The sequence below is a fragment of the Anopheles gambiae genome, chromosome 3, assembly GCF_943734735.2.
Source record: "Anopheles gambiae chromosome 3, idAnoGambNW_F1_1, whole genome shotgun sequence".
Taxonomy (NCBI): Eukaryota; Metazoa; Arthropoda; class Insecta; order Diptera; family Culicidae; genus Anopheles; species Anopheles gambiae.
This window is the reverse complement of record NC_064602.1, coordinates 47,988,401-48,005,023: the sequence shown is the minus strand read 5'-3', so window position 1 is coordinate 48,005,023 and position 16,623 is coordinate 47,988,401. Positions and strand designations below refer to the sequence as shown.

The window sequence follows — 16,623 nt, the reverse complement described above, 5'->3', positions numbered from 1 at the left end:
AAACGGTCGTCATCCTACGATGCTATAATGTTATTCACTTTACAGTGCTTCTAATATTTTCAAATGCTCTTTAAATCTCACCACAATCAAGTGTTATTTTCTTTTACTTAAGTTTGTCATTATGCAAAATAACCTTTGAATTATTAAAACCTCAAAATAAAAAATAAAATGCCTATTCTAAATTATGTGCAAACAATTTCTCAAATCGACAAATAAAACCCACTCGCAACATTTATCATTTTGTAGTCCAATAATTTAAACATATTTATATTTCTTCACATTTTATTGTAGCATGCATTATGTGTTTCCGTGTCGGGCGATTCTGTAGAGTATGAATTAGAACTTTTTTTTTCTTTTCACAGATCGTTTAGTAGTTTTTTCTCTTCTCTTTCTTTTTTTAATGAGTGTGTATGTGCTCTACTTCTCATATCCTCTTCTTTGCCATTGATTATGACTAGTAACGGCAGTAAGCAAACTTACTTCCTACTTTTCCTTCTGCCTTCTCCATTCCAACTCTTCTCGACGATCGATCTTATGTGGATTCGATAATGTTTTATTTCCTTTCCTTCCTATTTGAATCGCTTCTCTACTATTCAATGGCATTAGAGGAAAATGTTGTTTTCAGCAATCGTTTAGGCTAACGAGTTTATTTGTTTTGTTTATTTGTGTGAGGCGTTCTGTATTTCCGTACGGTGTTTCATCATGCTTAGTAGTACTGTTGATTTCAATTACTGTTTTGTGTTATTTTCTTTCAGTAGTGTAGCTGACTGCACTATTATTATTAATAACAGATACAAATGGTTCCTTCAGACGCGACGCTCCAACACCAGTTTCTTGCTTTTAAACTAGTTCAAGCACAAAATGACGAGAACTACTAACTACATAAGTCGATTTCCTTTAGCGTATCAGGATTTAAACCTGTATTTTCCCCCCCTCCCCATTCATGAAGCCACCACATCCTGCGCTTATGGCTTTCTATCATTTCCCCACACCGTACAACCCATGTTCGTTTCACTACGCATTGTGTATTATATGCTTCAGATGTGTCATTTCTCCTTTTGCTAACTGGTGCAGGACTGTCCATCACCGGGGCGGCCTGTGCGATCTTTTTTGTGCACAGTATTCGGCGAGGTTGTCTGTGGTGTAGTGGTGGCTGGGGTTGTCGTTTGCGTCGCAGGAGATACCACAGCGGCAGGCGTCGTATGTACCGTTTGTTGTTGGCCAGCATTACTTCCCGGTGACACCGATTTGATTACTTTCGCCTGCTGTTCCGATTGGCCATCGGAGTTAATATCAATGTTAGATATTACCCTCATTAGTTGCTTCACGCTTGGGGAAATGTTTGATTTGCCATGATCAGCACACCCTGCACTAGAATCGGTATTTGGGCCGTTATGGCCATCGCCGCATCCCAATACTTCGCCGGTGCCGGGAGCTGAAGATGCTGGATTTGTATGGGTACCGCCAGATATTCCCATCACGGATACAATAGGGGATATTTGTTGAGACTTTTCGGGTTCGTTGACAATTCCCTGCATCGGTCCGGTTCCAGTCTCGTCGACTCCCCGAATCGCTCCTCCAGCCTCTTGACAGATTATCTGATGTTCCATTGTTTCAGCATCTTGGATCTACAAGCGAAAAGAAAAACACCATCAACGTTGGAGGCAAGTGATAGCAATCAATTTTTAAAAGTCGCATTTCAAAATACTTACCTCTTCCGGACAAAGATCAAATGCCATTTGCAGAATATCTCGAACGGATTGCGATTTTTCCAGCAAAAATCCGTTTGTATTATCATTGCTTTGGGCAGGCGGGGACCAAGAATTGTAATTATACTGACTATTACCAGTGGTGCGATGTTTTTCCAGTTCTTCCTGCAACCACTCAATTGCTGCCGTCCACTGCTTTGCAAGGGAAGCGTCGGTGTGCAGTTTGTTCAAAGCCACTGGACTCTTCGAAAACAAATGAACCATACATTTGATGCATTGATAGGCACGTTTCTGGTAGTTCAACTTGCTGCGTCTGATAATCTCCAGTAAACCATCCCTATCATGACCGACCCCTAGTGGTGTAGGAAAAAGGAGCACAATTAAGTACGCCTATTATTGCAGGCTAACATTCAGTAATGCATTTAAACTCTTACCCAGCAATGCATTCATTATGCGATGACCCTGCCAAGAGTCTTCGATCAGTAAAATGTGCAACAACAAATCCGTATAATGTTTCATGTCATGCCAGTACACATAATCACACTGGAAAAGCAGTTCCATTAGAATTATACCGGAAAAGTGTGGATTTTCCCAGCAGCAATATTGCAGCAGCTTAAACCCTTCCTCTCCAACGTGCACATCCTCTAGCAAGCGTTTGATGTACCTAAATAAAATAAACAATTAGAAAACAAATTCGGCTTTCAAATGATACACGCCCGTAGGGTTGTTATTTGTCCTACATACCCATTTCGATTATACAGATAATCCGTGCATTCTTCTGACATAGGAATCAATGCGTTTTTCCGAGTTATATGGTCGTTTATGTACTTATTTGGCAGTACGGCGGATCCACTAATAGCACTTCTACAACGCACCGATACATCCATTGATCGAATCAAATGCGACACGACATGGTGCAGTTTACTCAGATCCGGATACTGGTACTTGATCGTCTGCCCTGTGCCATCGTCCACCGCTACTCTCATGAAAAGCACGGGCACGTTTAACTGAGAAAAAAATGCAAATGGCAACATGGCAATTAAAATCTACACCAGTAAACTTGCTCCCCTCCCCTTACACTCACCTTGATCAACTGGCATTCTTCTCTGTACCCCAGTCCAGCGTACATCGAGAACAAACTGAAATAGTGCGGCAAACTTTTGCCATGCTCTGGGACATCCGATTTTAACAGTCCTAGAACCGCTATTAACACTTGCTCACACATATTGCTGCCCTCAAAACATGCCACCGGTTCATCCTCGGCCGAGTAATGACAAAACGATACAATAAGCTTCGCAAAGCAGGAACGAATTTCTGGCAAAGGAGCCGCCAGCAAATATTCACACAAACGGCCAGGTGAATCTAACAGCACATTTTCGGCAAACCATCTCCGGATGAAAACGAATCCTTCTAGCTGAACACGGAAAATTTCATACCTGCAATGTAAGATAACCAAATTTATCATATCATTGCCGTTACATTGCTCTATCTGGCTTTTTTTTTCTTTTTGCTTACCAATCCATCACTTGCCCTCGAATTGTTTTCTTTGTTTTGAAGCCTGTGTGGAACAAAAACTTCGCTGCTAACTGGACCTTATGTAAGCAAACATCCTCTAGTCCTTTCTGTGTTGAATGAAACGGCAATCTAATTATGCTGTTCAACTAAAAATGGCTTAAAACCATCTACTCACCAGAAGCAACCAAACTGGAACCTTATTCTTTGGTTTAATCGGAAATTCTGTCAATTTTTTCATGAACGTGAAAAATTCAGTTGAAAACAGCATTCTTGAGTGTAAAAATCGAATATTTTGAATTCTAAAAACAGGAGAAAAAGATAATTAGCCCCATTTTCGCCATAGCATACAATAACACAACAGTGTCTAAACGAACCGTATGCAACGTTCCACGTTTGGTTCCATGTTGAAATAGTAGTGTTCGCTTTGCGCCAACGATAAGCTTTCGATGTTAGACTTGGCTTGGGCTCTATTTTGTAACGATTGTGGACCACTGCTCAGTCGCCACCAGAACGCGTTCTTGGGTGGTTTTGCATAGTACACATCATTGCGCGTGTAGAACAGCATGTATGCATTCCACCATCGTTTTTGTCTGCGGTACTGCATGCGCTTCAGATTGTTGTCATACACCTCGCCCATATAGTCGCCACCAAAGCACTGCGTTTTCATCTCTTCGTCATCGTCCATCTTGCATTCCGTGACCTCGCCGTCATCGAACTTGTACCACTTTTTTTGCCCGGTGCCGTAATTCCTGCACAAAAATAAAACATAGTACATTAATAGCTGCTTCACTTACTTATGCCAACCTGTCGGAATTACGCACTTGTGCAGAATGTAGCTATAATAATGGCCACCGGATGCTTGGCCACTGTGAACCACTATTCCGGTCAGTTGGTAGCGCGTAGATCCTTGATCCTCTTGCTTTGGCTCAACGTTGATAACCTCACCTTCTAATTTTGCCAGACCAGATACTGCAAACAAATATGGAACATAAAAGAATTAAACCAACACATAACAATACGAGAACATCAAGATAAGCTTTGAAAACCATTCAAAATACCTGTATACGGTTCCATGTCCAGCACGCGAGGAAATTCAAAATAATCATTATATTTGATTGCGCACACCCGTTCATAATCATATTCGAAACGCTTCAGCTGTATTGCTAATACGGGCGGCAGTTTGCTAACGCATAGCCGTTTCACCGTAACGACCTACGATAAAAGAAACATGTATTACTCATCTATTTCAACGATATCACGTACACGCCAATTTGACAAGCACATACCTTTTCATCACATTTATCACAGTGGTACGCATCGGCACCTTCTAGTATTTCACCACGAACATACTGCTCCAGTGAATCCGTTAGCGAGCTATGGTTTCTAATATCAACACTAAGTACACTAAATGGTTCGTCCTTGCTATACCGGTGCGGACAGTCTTGGCATATCTTCTGATCGCTAAAACATCCGCCCAGTGTTGCCGACATTAGCTGTTCGCAGTTCAGGGCTTTCAGACCTTCGTCAATGCTTTCAAAAAGTGACATAAAAAATTCTACCGCATCCTGCTGTTCGCGTAGATTGACTGGTTCCCCTTGCAACCTGAAAAAGGAAAAGGGGCAAACATTAAGCAACATCAAGTCAACCCTCCGTTTCAGCAACGCTATCGTTTTCATGAAACGTTATCAAAGTTGAATGTAAACTCACTTAAAATGTCTCCACAATCCCCGAGGTACGTAATACTGCAATGCGCTATGACCAAGATAGCAAAATATTACCATCACATACTTCAGTATCCCTATGTGATAGTTCTTTCCTCCATCGTCGTCCTTTTGAAAGCCAAGCTGAAAAAGAGAAGCATATCAGATATTACTGTACTTTATCTATCAATTCGTTATCCAACCTTCTAGAAACCTACCAAAGATTGACCGTCTGGATCCTCATTGAAATCTTCCTTATGATCAATGACAGCCTGGTGGAATCGGACGATACCATTTCTCAGGGCGGGGACCATGTACAGTTGCTGTAGAACCGAATTCATGTAGCACGTTGCTCCGGCATTTTTTAATCCACAAAACCCATGAAATGCACGAGGAGCATCAGGTGGCAGATATTCCCACTCGCGAACAGGTTCAATGTCTTCGAAGAACATATCATTCAGCATCAATGTGATTGTTGTGGTGAGTTCAATTGAATTATGGCTGAGAGCTACAATTAAATCCATTGCAGCAGAAATAGTCCTTGAAGTGCGACACACCGGTGGGGGCTGCTGAAAATGGATCTCCTGACGGTGTCTATAATATATGTACTGGAATGACGCATTGAAGACAAATTCTTTTGCCAGATCCTGAAATGTAGAGCACACAAAAATTATTTTATTTACTTCCAAAATCTGACGATATAGTAGGAAATATAAAGATATATTTCTATACAAATACATCCACGAATGAATGAGACTATTATGTATCTATAAACTGGATCTTTGATAAGTTCGGTACTGTCGCAAATTGTATCAATGTGCTCGGACATACAAATTAATAATGACTGTAATTGTAATTTTAAGCATGAGTTACGGGATGCAAATTGATAGGCGCACGATCGAATGTATATCAAGAGTTATCTTTCTTTTTTTCTTTTAGTTCTGGCGCCACAACTGTCAAAGCATTAATGTCATACTACTTGACTATAAATGGCTTAGCTGACTATCGTTAGCCATTGACTAATGGTTTTATAAAGCATAAAGATATTAATGTTTTCTGAAGCTTCTGAACGTTTTCTACTTACCACCAATAATGTATTTAAGCGACGTTTCTCAGTTGATTTCATATGAAATACGAGCGCTCTGGTAAGATACAGATGCCCTTCCAAGATCTCTTCCTGCACGAGCGTTTTTCCATGTTCGGCCACATTGTCACGCACCCAGTACAGCCACTTAATTTCCGTCTGCAGCAGCTCCTCAGTATCGATAGGTGTTGATTCATTTCGTTCCTTGGACTGCAGCAGCTGCGCAAATAGTTGCAGATAGTCGGCGCACGTTTCCGTACGATGATTCACCTTCCGCCAGATATTGTACAGTACACACACGATTGTTTGCACCAGCTCTTCCGATACCTCACCCGTTAGCATAGATAGCAACTGTTCTCGCGCTAACGTTCGCATTTTGTCGGACGGATTTACCAACAGCAATGAACCCAGAAAACTATCCCACAACCCATCCTCCTTATTCAGCGCTTTCACTGCGTCCGAATGTAGCGCTAGCGAGAGTCCCATCACTTCCAGAGCAATGTGAAGCACCTCATAGTCCAGACTACGGTCTACTATGCCAACCAACTGTAGATCACGGTCACCGTGGTGATGCTGTTGTTGATGCGATCGCTGCTGCTGGTGTTGCTGGAGGGAAGCACCGACTCCAGCGGAATTACTGCTACTGCTGTTGCAACAGCTGCTGGAGCTGCTGTCACTTCCGCTACTACAGTTACTTCCTATGCTGCTCGTGCTATAACGGCGCTTGCTTGTGTCACTCACCTCTTCGGTCGTATTGTCACACGATGGGTCCTTACACTCGCCATCAGCAATATCGTTCGCGCTTGCATCAGTTGCTCCTACACTATCGGTGGCAGCGTAGCGGGAGGCAAACACGCGTTCCTTTAAAGAGTCCCACGACACAGGCTCCCAATCTTTGGACACACGTAACGCTACCTCCATGATTGCTTTAATCGTACGTACTTTTGGAAAAGTCCATTCACCTCGGTACAGCGAAGCGACCAGGTCTTGGCCCTCAACCATACCAGGACGCATTTCCAACTGCAAAATGTACGATGCTAGTCGCTTCGCGAAGCCATTCAACGTGTTCTCGCATCGCAACCCACCGCGTAGAATATTGTGCAGTGGCGTGTACCGTCGCAGCTGTGCTTGAAACTGCTCATACTGACGCATTTGATCGTAGAAAGTGGGCGGCGGCACCAGGTACCCAACGGTGAAGAAGTAAAATTTCACCAATCGCATAATACACCGATAGCTTGCCCGTTTGGTATGTCTATCCGAGCCAGCCAGAAAATTTTCCTCTGAAAGCAATCCTACGATGAAATCAGCTGCTCCACAACTAAACCACGCGTATTGAAACTCCAGCACAGCCTCCAATGACGTTACATTGTCTCCAATCGTCAGATCGTTGCCCATTCCACCTACATCCTTCACGTTGCTATTACTTGCCGGGATAATGCTGTTAGGATGCAGGGATGTTGACATGGGATTAATGCTAGCGGGAAGCAACATTGCTTCCAGCACTTCCAAGTTGTACAAAATTCGAACTGGCGGTGGTGTGAGAAATAACGATTTGAATGTTTCCAACGATTCCGTTTCTGCCGCTTCCATCACAGCCTTTAATTCAGCTTGTTTCTCGAGTGCCGCGCCACTAGTGCCGGTTGCGTCTGTCTCCCGTCCGGACTCACGAGCTGCCATATATGCTTCCATGGCTACCTTTCGTGCATCTTCAATAGCCCCTTGAGCAGCGTTGAACACTTCATAGAGGTTATTTACAGTCATTCGATCGAGCGGCAGCAGGTGCAACAACGAACGTACTCCATCGCGCAAGCGATCATGTTCTAATGCATTAGCCAGCTGATAAACCTGCAGGAAGAATTGTGTGTACTGAGGTTTTTGCGCAATCACGACACCGGGCAAAGTATCCTCCGATTCTGAGGCTGACTGGAGAAATTGTCGTGCATGGTTCTGTTGATACACCTGCGCTGGTACTACGGTTTGGTGCTGACTGTGCGCATAGCTTGGATGATGATGCATCATCGTCTGCTGCGGATGAGGAAAATGATGGCCGTGTTGCTGTTGATGATGGTAAGTTTGCTTGATTGGGTCGACATAATTCCGTGGCGGCGAGCCAGAGCTACTCTCGCTCGAGCTGTCCGGTGAACCGGCGGCCATTAAACCAGACGAAACAGGAGTCAACTTTGCTATCAGCGACATCTTGTCCCGTATGCCATAAAATGCTAGCGTCTGTTGATCGTCCGGCACCATTATCAACTCATTCGTTCCATTATCGTACAAATCAACGCGAATCTCGTTTGCTTTCAACACCTTAATGCGCCTGAGGAGATTACGCTTAAAAGAATGCATCGTCTCATTGCTGTGACTGAGCAGCTCTATGTCGTCAAGCTGTCGACCGGGTGTTTGAAATTTAACTATCAGCTCAACCTGTCTTCCACGGACGGCGTGACACAGCGGAAGCGCGAATCTATCACCAGGATACTTTCGATCGCACTCGCGAATGTATTCTTGGAGCGTTCGTATCATGCGACACATTTGATCAACGAGAAGGAGCTTTTTCCGCTCGACATCCCCGTTAATTCCTCCCGCACCATCGTCATCACCTGTCCGTTCCGAGCCGGATTCTTTTGACACGCCCGTAGCAGGCGGTGCAACCGATGACTCCTTTTCATTGCCCTTCTTCGACACTGGTTTGGGCGAAGGAAATTCTCGCAAAAGCATCTCCATGCTCTGGAACATGGCCCGTAGCTTTTCGCAGCACTCTTCGATGAAAGACTCGTGATAAGCTTTCATCTCAGATAGCTGTCTAGGGCCCACTGTCATCATCTCGTTCAGAATGTTGATCGCTCGGTGCGCTATCGGTTCCTGTCCAGCAGTGATCACACGCCACAAATAATCCTTCCCGATTAGATCCTCGCCATTGTTGTACAGTACATACGCGTTGCGATGATGATGCTTTGCCGACACGATTCGTTCCTCTTTCGTATTCACAGCGCGGAAGAAACGCTCGAAACAGCGTATTCCATTTTCGCTCAGCAAAATCGGATCCAGCTTTAGCAGATTGTTTTCAAAGAAATCCCGATTGATTCCCGGATCCAGGTCCGGATTTTCGCCCATCAGCTTGCTAAACCACCGAAAGCATTCCTCCCGATCGCTCTCAAATGCGGCGTTCACTGCAAGCGAGTTCCAAATTTGTTTCGCCTGATCGGCACACAACCACAGGTGGCCATCCTTCAGTAGGAATTTCAAAAAGTCTAACCGCTCCTGAATCTGCTGCGGGTGCGGGTACCGATTATCGAGTCTTAACTTTGCCGGTTTTAGCGAAGGATCAGCCGCCACCAGCGCCCGGACACGATTCATGTAACATGTCAAGCTGTTCGTCACAAGAATAACTAGCTTATGATCGTTTTGTAGTTGATCAATGATTTTCTGCCGATTCATTGTATGCTGTATTCGAGGCGTATGGTTTGGGGTGGTATCGTACAGCGAGCAAATGTCCCGGATCAGCCGCAACGCCGGCAGCACCCACTCGTCGCGCCCTTTCAGCTCCTCCACGCACTTCACCAACCAGATACTCTTCTGTGCATCTCGTTCCTGAGAGCAGCTGTAGTCGAGGATTTTGACGTGTGATTGAAGCGCCTGCTCGAGCACTTCCAGTGGCGTATCGGAGCTATGGGCTAGATTCCAAAACATATTCAGCACCTTCTGCGCCATCATTCCGTTCTTGTCGTCCTCTGCCAGTCGGCGGTTCAGTTCCAGCAAACGTTCGCGCTGCTTGCGACTGGCCGACTTCTGCATGCTGGTCTGAAAGCACCGAAAAAGATAATCCAACTGATCGGCACTGAAATCCCAAGCAAGTTTGGCGAGCAGATCGTGTACGTTTTTGGCAATCGCCTCATGTTTGCCCTCCTGTGCATTCCACACTGCATCCAGATCGTCGAACGTTAGCGCCTTTTCCTTGATCAAAAATCGCAAAATTTTCTCCAGCTTTTCCACGTACTGCGACTGGTGCAGCGAGTCCCTCAGCACTATTGTTAACACGCGATTGTTCCGTATCCACATTGCCATACGGTTTGCACTCAGAAAATCACCTTCCTCTTCCGCAATTAGACCCCGGTTCGGGTAGATCGAAACGTAGCTCAGCACACGGTTGATTTCATTCAGTGCATTCATTTTACCATTAAAACTCGATATCTGCAGTACGCGCAGGATGATCTTCAGGCGGGCCATTTCCAACTCATTTAACAGACTCTCCTGCCCGGGCACACGCGTTAACAAGGCACGAGCAAACTTTACGATACCGGTGATAAAATCGTTTTTCCCTTCAAACACTACCTCCCGTTTTAGCTCAACATCGGAGAGACTCTCCAGCACTGTCAACACGAACCGACATCCAGGCAAGAGGTATCGCTCGATTGTATCGACCGTAAGATACTCCGCGCACAGCCCAAATGGACGTAGCAACGCGTACAGGAGCTGAAGTGAAATCTTTCCATCACACTTTTCCCCACCACCACCACGCCCGCCCTCTGTCTTCTCTTCACTAGCACTCACTCGCTGATGTTGTTCTATTGCGACCGTCATGCGTTTGAGAAAATTTTCGAAGCCATTGTAAACGCCAAACTGGTTGATAAAGTTGAGTAACCATCCACGGGGATTTTTGGTTTCCACAGGAGGCTTCGCAAAGCTCGCGGTAACCTCGTCCGGCGCCTGCTTTGTCGCTACGCCCGGTGCGTTGGTGCTGCTGGTGCTGCTCTCGGTGCTATCGGGAAGCGACGAGGATGATGACGACGACGAGGACGAAGAAGACGATGTGGCTGGATTGGCTAGCGACGTAGCTGGTGGCGCCGGTGGTGGTGGCGGTGGGGGTGGCGTATTTATATTTTCCGGCTGCCGTGCAATGTTGTGCATGTGGAACTTGTTCTCCGGATCGAACACGATGGCCAACAGTTCCAGCAACGACTGATTATCGCGCTCCATATGCAGAGAGGCTAGGAGCAAAAATTTGCAGCACGACTTAAAAATGCACACGTGAATGTTATTCTTCCACGACATAACTGCCTCATCAGTCAGGATGTTGATAAACGAAGTGGCCAACTCGTTCTGATAAAAACGCACGCACGATTCGCAATCGCCATCGATACCTTTAAATGCACATAAAAGAAACAGACATACACACAGATACAAACGCGCATTATTTTCAGGCCATGTAGGGAAATTGATTCATTTTAAGCTTGATTTGACTTCTAATCGTAACTTACCAAGGGTGGAAAGCTGGATCGCCGCGTCCAGCAAGCAGTCCAACTCCTGTGAAGGCAGCACCGGGACCACCCATCTTGAATTTGAAATTTTTGCATTCAGGGAGGCAAGCTTATCCACAGGAAAACTGCTAAGCAGTGCCGCTGTGTTGTTACCACCGCTAGTAGTGCTGTTGTGGCTGCAATTAAAAACCATTTTCAAGAACAAAGAAGTTGCACCGATTAGACTGTGACGCTGTCAATCGCAACAGGCACCTCTCGCTGACACTCACGCATTTTCCACTGTGTTATGGCCGATCTGATGTTCGTTCACCGTCGCCACCGTCCCAGTATCTCGTTGTTCCATCGCTTTCCCATTGGTACGTTCCATGGACTGGCTGACGGTGTCGTATGTCATAGCAACAACGAGACACGTCCCAGTCGCCTGCTCGTAAATGTATCGTTTTTTTTTTGTATCGAAACGACTCACTAGTCTGATGCAGTTTTAGATGTTATTCTGTGTAGAAGCAGAAAAAAAATGATCGAGGGTTACAGAATTATTATCACACACACACACTCGCGGATCCTATTTCGTCGGCTGTGTCCTTATTTATCGCTTTACACGATAATCTTTAAATCAACACGCCCAACACAATTCACCTAAATTTACGCAAACCGCAAAAATCTTATAATAAGAACAATAAGAAAATGTCTCGTATATGTTGTCATTACGTATTAATCGTAAAAAACGTATTAATTAACTATTCTAAACGATTTCTGTTGAAATTTTACGCATTAACTACCACCATTCGCCATGAACACACCGTGTTCTACGTGCTCTTCGTACACATTTATTCCCAAAAACTTTAACAATTTATCTACCATCGGTACAGTTTTCTTATACCAAACATTTTCCTCTGCCACAGAGTCAAACACAATGCATCTCTCCGAACTGGGCCGTGCACAAATAACTAGGTAATAAGTAATACGCAAAGAAAATCGATAAGAACTTATGGGTCCTTTCGGCAACAAAAAATATCAGATACGCCTTCTGCACTCCTTCTGGTCGAAACTGCACCACAATCCTACGCACCGAACACACCAACACATCTACTTATTATCAATTAGGAAAGTTACAATTTTACGGACGGTGCACTATCATTCCCTTTCGGCCCCGGTACCTGGACGATTTTCAGTCGAACCAAATTCGCCAATGTTCTTCTCCTGTAACTTTTGTTCCCACAATGTCTCTCTTTCTGTCTTCCGTTCTCTTTACTCTATTTGCAACACCGAAAACCAATACCGGCCAAAATGGCCGACAGAAAATTCATATTTTTTCTCTTCTTCCCCTAACCCTGGAAATTCACAATCACAGCAGCTCCCGGTAACGACAACGATAATGATTGCTTTCAGATTAGAAATTCTTAAGCCTTTTTGGTAACGCACCAAGATATCTCATCTGGAAAATTCCTTCTAGCTCTTCGTTGACGGAGCCTCCAAAAAGTAGATTTTTTCCTTTGAAGATTCACAAAAACTATTGAAGAAAAATGACAACAACTGTCTGCCAGGGTTGTAGCCCAAACGTCACTTACCGATATCAAGGGATGCCCAATTAACAATTATTTTATTGTAAAAGCATTGGCTTACGGTACCTATACACTTGGAAACCGTAGAACTCTTAACAGAGCAGAACTTTTAATGCAACACGCATAGGTAAAGCCGCGGTGAGACTGATCCAATGCGATTTTATCGGACGCTGCTGTCAAACGCTATTTCGGTTCATATTGCGATTATCTTGATGCTTTGCATAGTTTAACCATTATAAAAAATAATTTAATATTGTTCCTACATGACCAACATAATTAGATTAACAGATAAAATCGGATGCGACGAAACGACGGTATCAAAAAATTTGATTCCGTCGACGACGAAATCGCTCGTCCGACGTTATCTGTCAAATCCCATGTAAAATTTTGACAGGCCGTCCGATAAAATCGTACGCAACAAAGCGTTGCCACCTCCATAAATGACTCCTAAACGAGGTCTACCCAAGCGCCACAGATTAAACTTAAACGACTGGAAAATGAAATATCCATGTAAAAAAATTAAAGGTCCATAGCTTTTTCCAAGTGCCACAAATCCACTAAACGATCACTAAACGGGTTCTAAATGACTCAAGCTCTCAACCTAAACGGAATATAAAAAGACTTCGTTTAGAAGACGGCAAACGACTCAAGCATTCTATAAATAGCAAAAAGCTGGTGGTGCCATCCCAAGTGCCACAAATCCACTAAACGACCACTGAACGCCTTCTAAACGACTCAAGTTCTCTACCTAAACGGAATATAGAAAGACTTCGTTTAGCAGACGGCAAACGACTCATGCATTCTAAAAATAGCGAAAAAACTGGTGGCGCTCTCTGTTGGTGGGATACCCCAACCAGTTGAGCTTCATCACTTGGAGGAGAGCTTTCTCATTTCCTCTGTACTGTTGTATGGTTTCGCATTGAAGTTATGCATCGCTAGAACTAGAACGGCGATACGATTGTTTAAATACTAAACTCCAATGGAAACCACCAGCACTGAAGCAAGTGAGATTTGAGTAATGGTCGTTTGTGTTGATACCCACGTATCTGACCACACGACCATTCATTTAGATTTTTGCTCAGAATGTTAGAAGGCTATATAGGTCATGATAAATTGAAACTTGTCGAAACACATTGCAAGAAAAGGATAGCAATATAATGATGAGTTGTAATACGCCATCTATTGATCAAACCAATGAAGCTGTGGAGCTTTCATTTTTTTTTCTATGGATATTCAATTTTCCAGTCGTTTAAGCTTAATCTGTGGCGCTTGGGATCTGACCACACGACCTTTCATTTAGATTTTTGCTTTTATAGAACTTTATAGAATATAGAATTTTATAGAACTCTCACATTTTGTATGGTTGATTTATCAATTTGGCTCTTCACTTCGTTTTGTATAAAATTGGTTTTTCTACCGCAAAGATTGCCGACCACTGGGCTAGTCCAACTGGATTCACTAACGCCATCTAGTGGCGAGTATCGGAAGCTGTCGAAAAGATTTTTGGATTATCGAACGGTTGATCGCACCGTATATCAAATTTATTGAACTTTATTATTACATGATGAGGAAGAGTATGCAATATATTCACAACAAGTGTTTCTATCTACTTACTCTATTTTCTTTTGCGACAGGTTTGAGTAAAAAATACTGAAATGCGGAGAAATCGCACACGTTGGATGTTCGCCAAACGAGTAACTGCTACCTGCTTTATAAAGTTACGTGTCCTGTAACTTTAGTTTTGCCATCTTTATTTGTTTACGTTTTTGTTCTTGCGAACGACACCATCTGATGCCGTTTTTAGCAACGATGTCATTTCATTTATCAATCTTAAGCTTGTCGCCTCATCCATCTCATTCAGTTCACTGACCATAAAATCTCCAAAGCCACTATAACGGCGCGTAGTTTTGTTGGCCAGTTGCTGAACCGAAGTTTGCAATCTTTTCAACGAATTTGTAATTAATTGAGAAACTTTCATACTTCTCCCCGCGTAAACAGTGCCACTCAATTGATTCGGACCTAGCGCGCTGCACAACGGATCAGTTTGCTCTTCTACACATCGATTTGGAGAACTTGAAACGGACAGAGTGGCAGGTACTGTTACACTTTCGCGACATCCTAATACACCGGAAACTTCTGCAGTTTTGGGATATGCCCCTCCAGTCGAGGTTATTTCGTCGTCATCTTCCTGCAAGAGAAAACACTAGTTAATTTGTTATAAGTATGAAATAGCCAATTCTTTCAAATGTACTTGTCGTTTTTCTGTGAAGCTTGCCAGTTTTTGTTCTGTATCTTTCAATTTCTGCTCTAAGCGTTCTATCTTCAAACGTTGTACCTTTAAATAAATCGAACACATGTTGGTGACTATTGGAGTTAACGGTTAATTAATCAGACACTAATGTTAAACTACTACCTCAACCTTAGCTTTCTGTTCAGCTAAATCCTTCTCGAGCTTTTCATTCAGCTCATATAGTAGAACCGATTTTCGTTGTTCGTTAAGATAACGTTTTTCAAATGATAATTCATTATCTTCTTGATATTCGTCTCCAGTATCTGGTTGTGGCTGGATCCAACTCGTGGCTGGACTGTTTTCGTTCAGCTCTGCATCATGTTCATTGCACTCGGTATCTGTTGCCGGCGATTGGGCTTCTGGTTCAATTTCAAAAATTTCTTCCATCTCTTCTAAGTGCTCTTCTTCCTGATCGATAAAGTCATCTAGTTGGCTGTCATTTGAAGCGCTGCTATGGTCTGCTGTTCCCGCAAGTAAATATTTGAGCTATTGATCAATGGCAATAGGAATCATTATTATTGATTAATGGTTATTAGTATCCATCACACCATAACTGTTATTGCATGTAGCTTTTCCTACGAACTACACATACCGTTCCCCTTTTGCGGTGGCCCCTTTGCATATTTTCCAAAAACTCCATCGCATTATATGCGAACCAGGATGATTTCAAGCTCTTGCCTGTAAAAGAAGGATTTTATCAATCTTCTCTACTCGCCCATTGGCCTAGCATAATATTGCCGTTACCGGGATGTTGTTCCTGTTTTTTAATCAGTTCGGCTTTAATTCTGCGATACGAACAAGTCAAGCTTCGCCACTTTCGCATAAGAATAGGGACGAATATCCCGGTTTGTTTGGCTATAGCATTCCAAGCCTCCGTTCTCGCGATTGAATTGCGATAGTTGGAATCAGCTTCGTCCCATATACAGGAATGTCGCTTTACTTGGTTTATTAAGCGTAAAATCGTGTACTGATCTTGGACTGGCTGAAAAGCACAAATAAAAAAACAAACATCCATTGTTAGAAGAAACCGCATTGTTAGCTAACAAAAAGTACATGTTTACATTTCTCGGCCTTCGCGTTCGCTCCATCTTACGCCAGAGAACACGAGGGCTGAACTAAATCTATTATTATTATTATAATTATTTACTGCTTTGGAAGCTCATGAACACGATCTATTACTTTTTTGTCACTATTAAAGAATAGTTTAGCTGTATTTGATGATTTCAGTCAATAGCGTCATCGAAATCCATATGGATACACTTTGTTTTCGCGTGAGAAGCGCGCAACCAATACTTCCTTGATCGGTGCTGTTCGCCAAACCCTGTCCACCGATTTGTTTTGTTTTCTTCTTCGCTTTCTCCTGTCATTCGCGTTCCCCGTACAACATACCGAGGAGGGTTTTTGACATTCGAATATCGCTGCATCTGACAGGAAAATAGAATATTTCTTGAAAAAAACGAAGCTTCATAGCTTCACTGGTTTGCTCAATAGATGGCGTATCATAA

The 16,623-nt window shown here is 43.4% G+C and overlaps 2 protein-coding genes across 2 annotated transcripts; both read right to left on the bottom strand.

Annotated features, from left to right (window-relative positions):
• Positions 1 to 231: 231 nt before the first annotated feature.
• Positions 232 to 11,671, bottom strand: LOC1279518 (probable ubiquitin carboxyl-terminal hydrolase FAF). The gene is made up of 16 exons (XM_061657179.1): positions 11,536 to 11,671; positions 11,267 to 11,442; positions 6,009 to 11,149; positions 5,143 to 5,571; positions 4,932 to 5,068; positions 4,511 to 4,826; positions 4,283 to 4,436; positions 4,046 to 4,193; positions 3,599 to 3,973; positions 3,400 to 3,523; positions 3,225 to 3,331; positions 2,794 to 3,145; positions 2,454 to 2,716; positions 2,144 to 2,373; positions 1,713 to 2,062; positions 232 to 1,628 (listed from the first exon to the last, which is right to left on the bottom strand). Exons 1-16 carry the CDS (start codon positions 11,658 to 11,660, stop codon positions 1,062 to 1,064), a joined length of 8,994 nt encoding a protein of 2,997 aa, XP_061513163.1. The 5' UTR covers positions 11,661 to 11,671; the 3' UTR covers positions 232 to 1,061.
• A 3,558-nt stretch (positions 11,672 to 15,229) lies between these two features.
• Positions 15,230 to 16,459, bottom strand: LOC133392739 (liprin-alpha-2-like). Its single transcript, XM_061653681.1, has 4 exons — positions 16,180 to 16,459; positions 15,863 to 16,100; positions 15,711 to 15,796; positions 15,230 to 15,604 (listed from the first exon to the last, which is right to left on the bottom strand). Exons 1-4 carry the CDS (start codon positions 16,204 to 16,206, stop codon positions 15,230 to 15,232), a joined length of 726 nt encoding a protein of 241 aa, XP_061509665.1. The 5' UTR covers positions 16,207 to 16,459.
• Between the last annotated feature and the right edge of the window lie 164 nt (positions 16,460 to 16,623).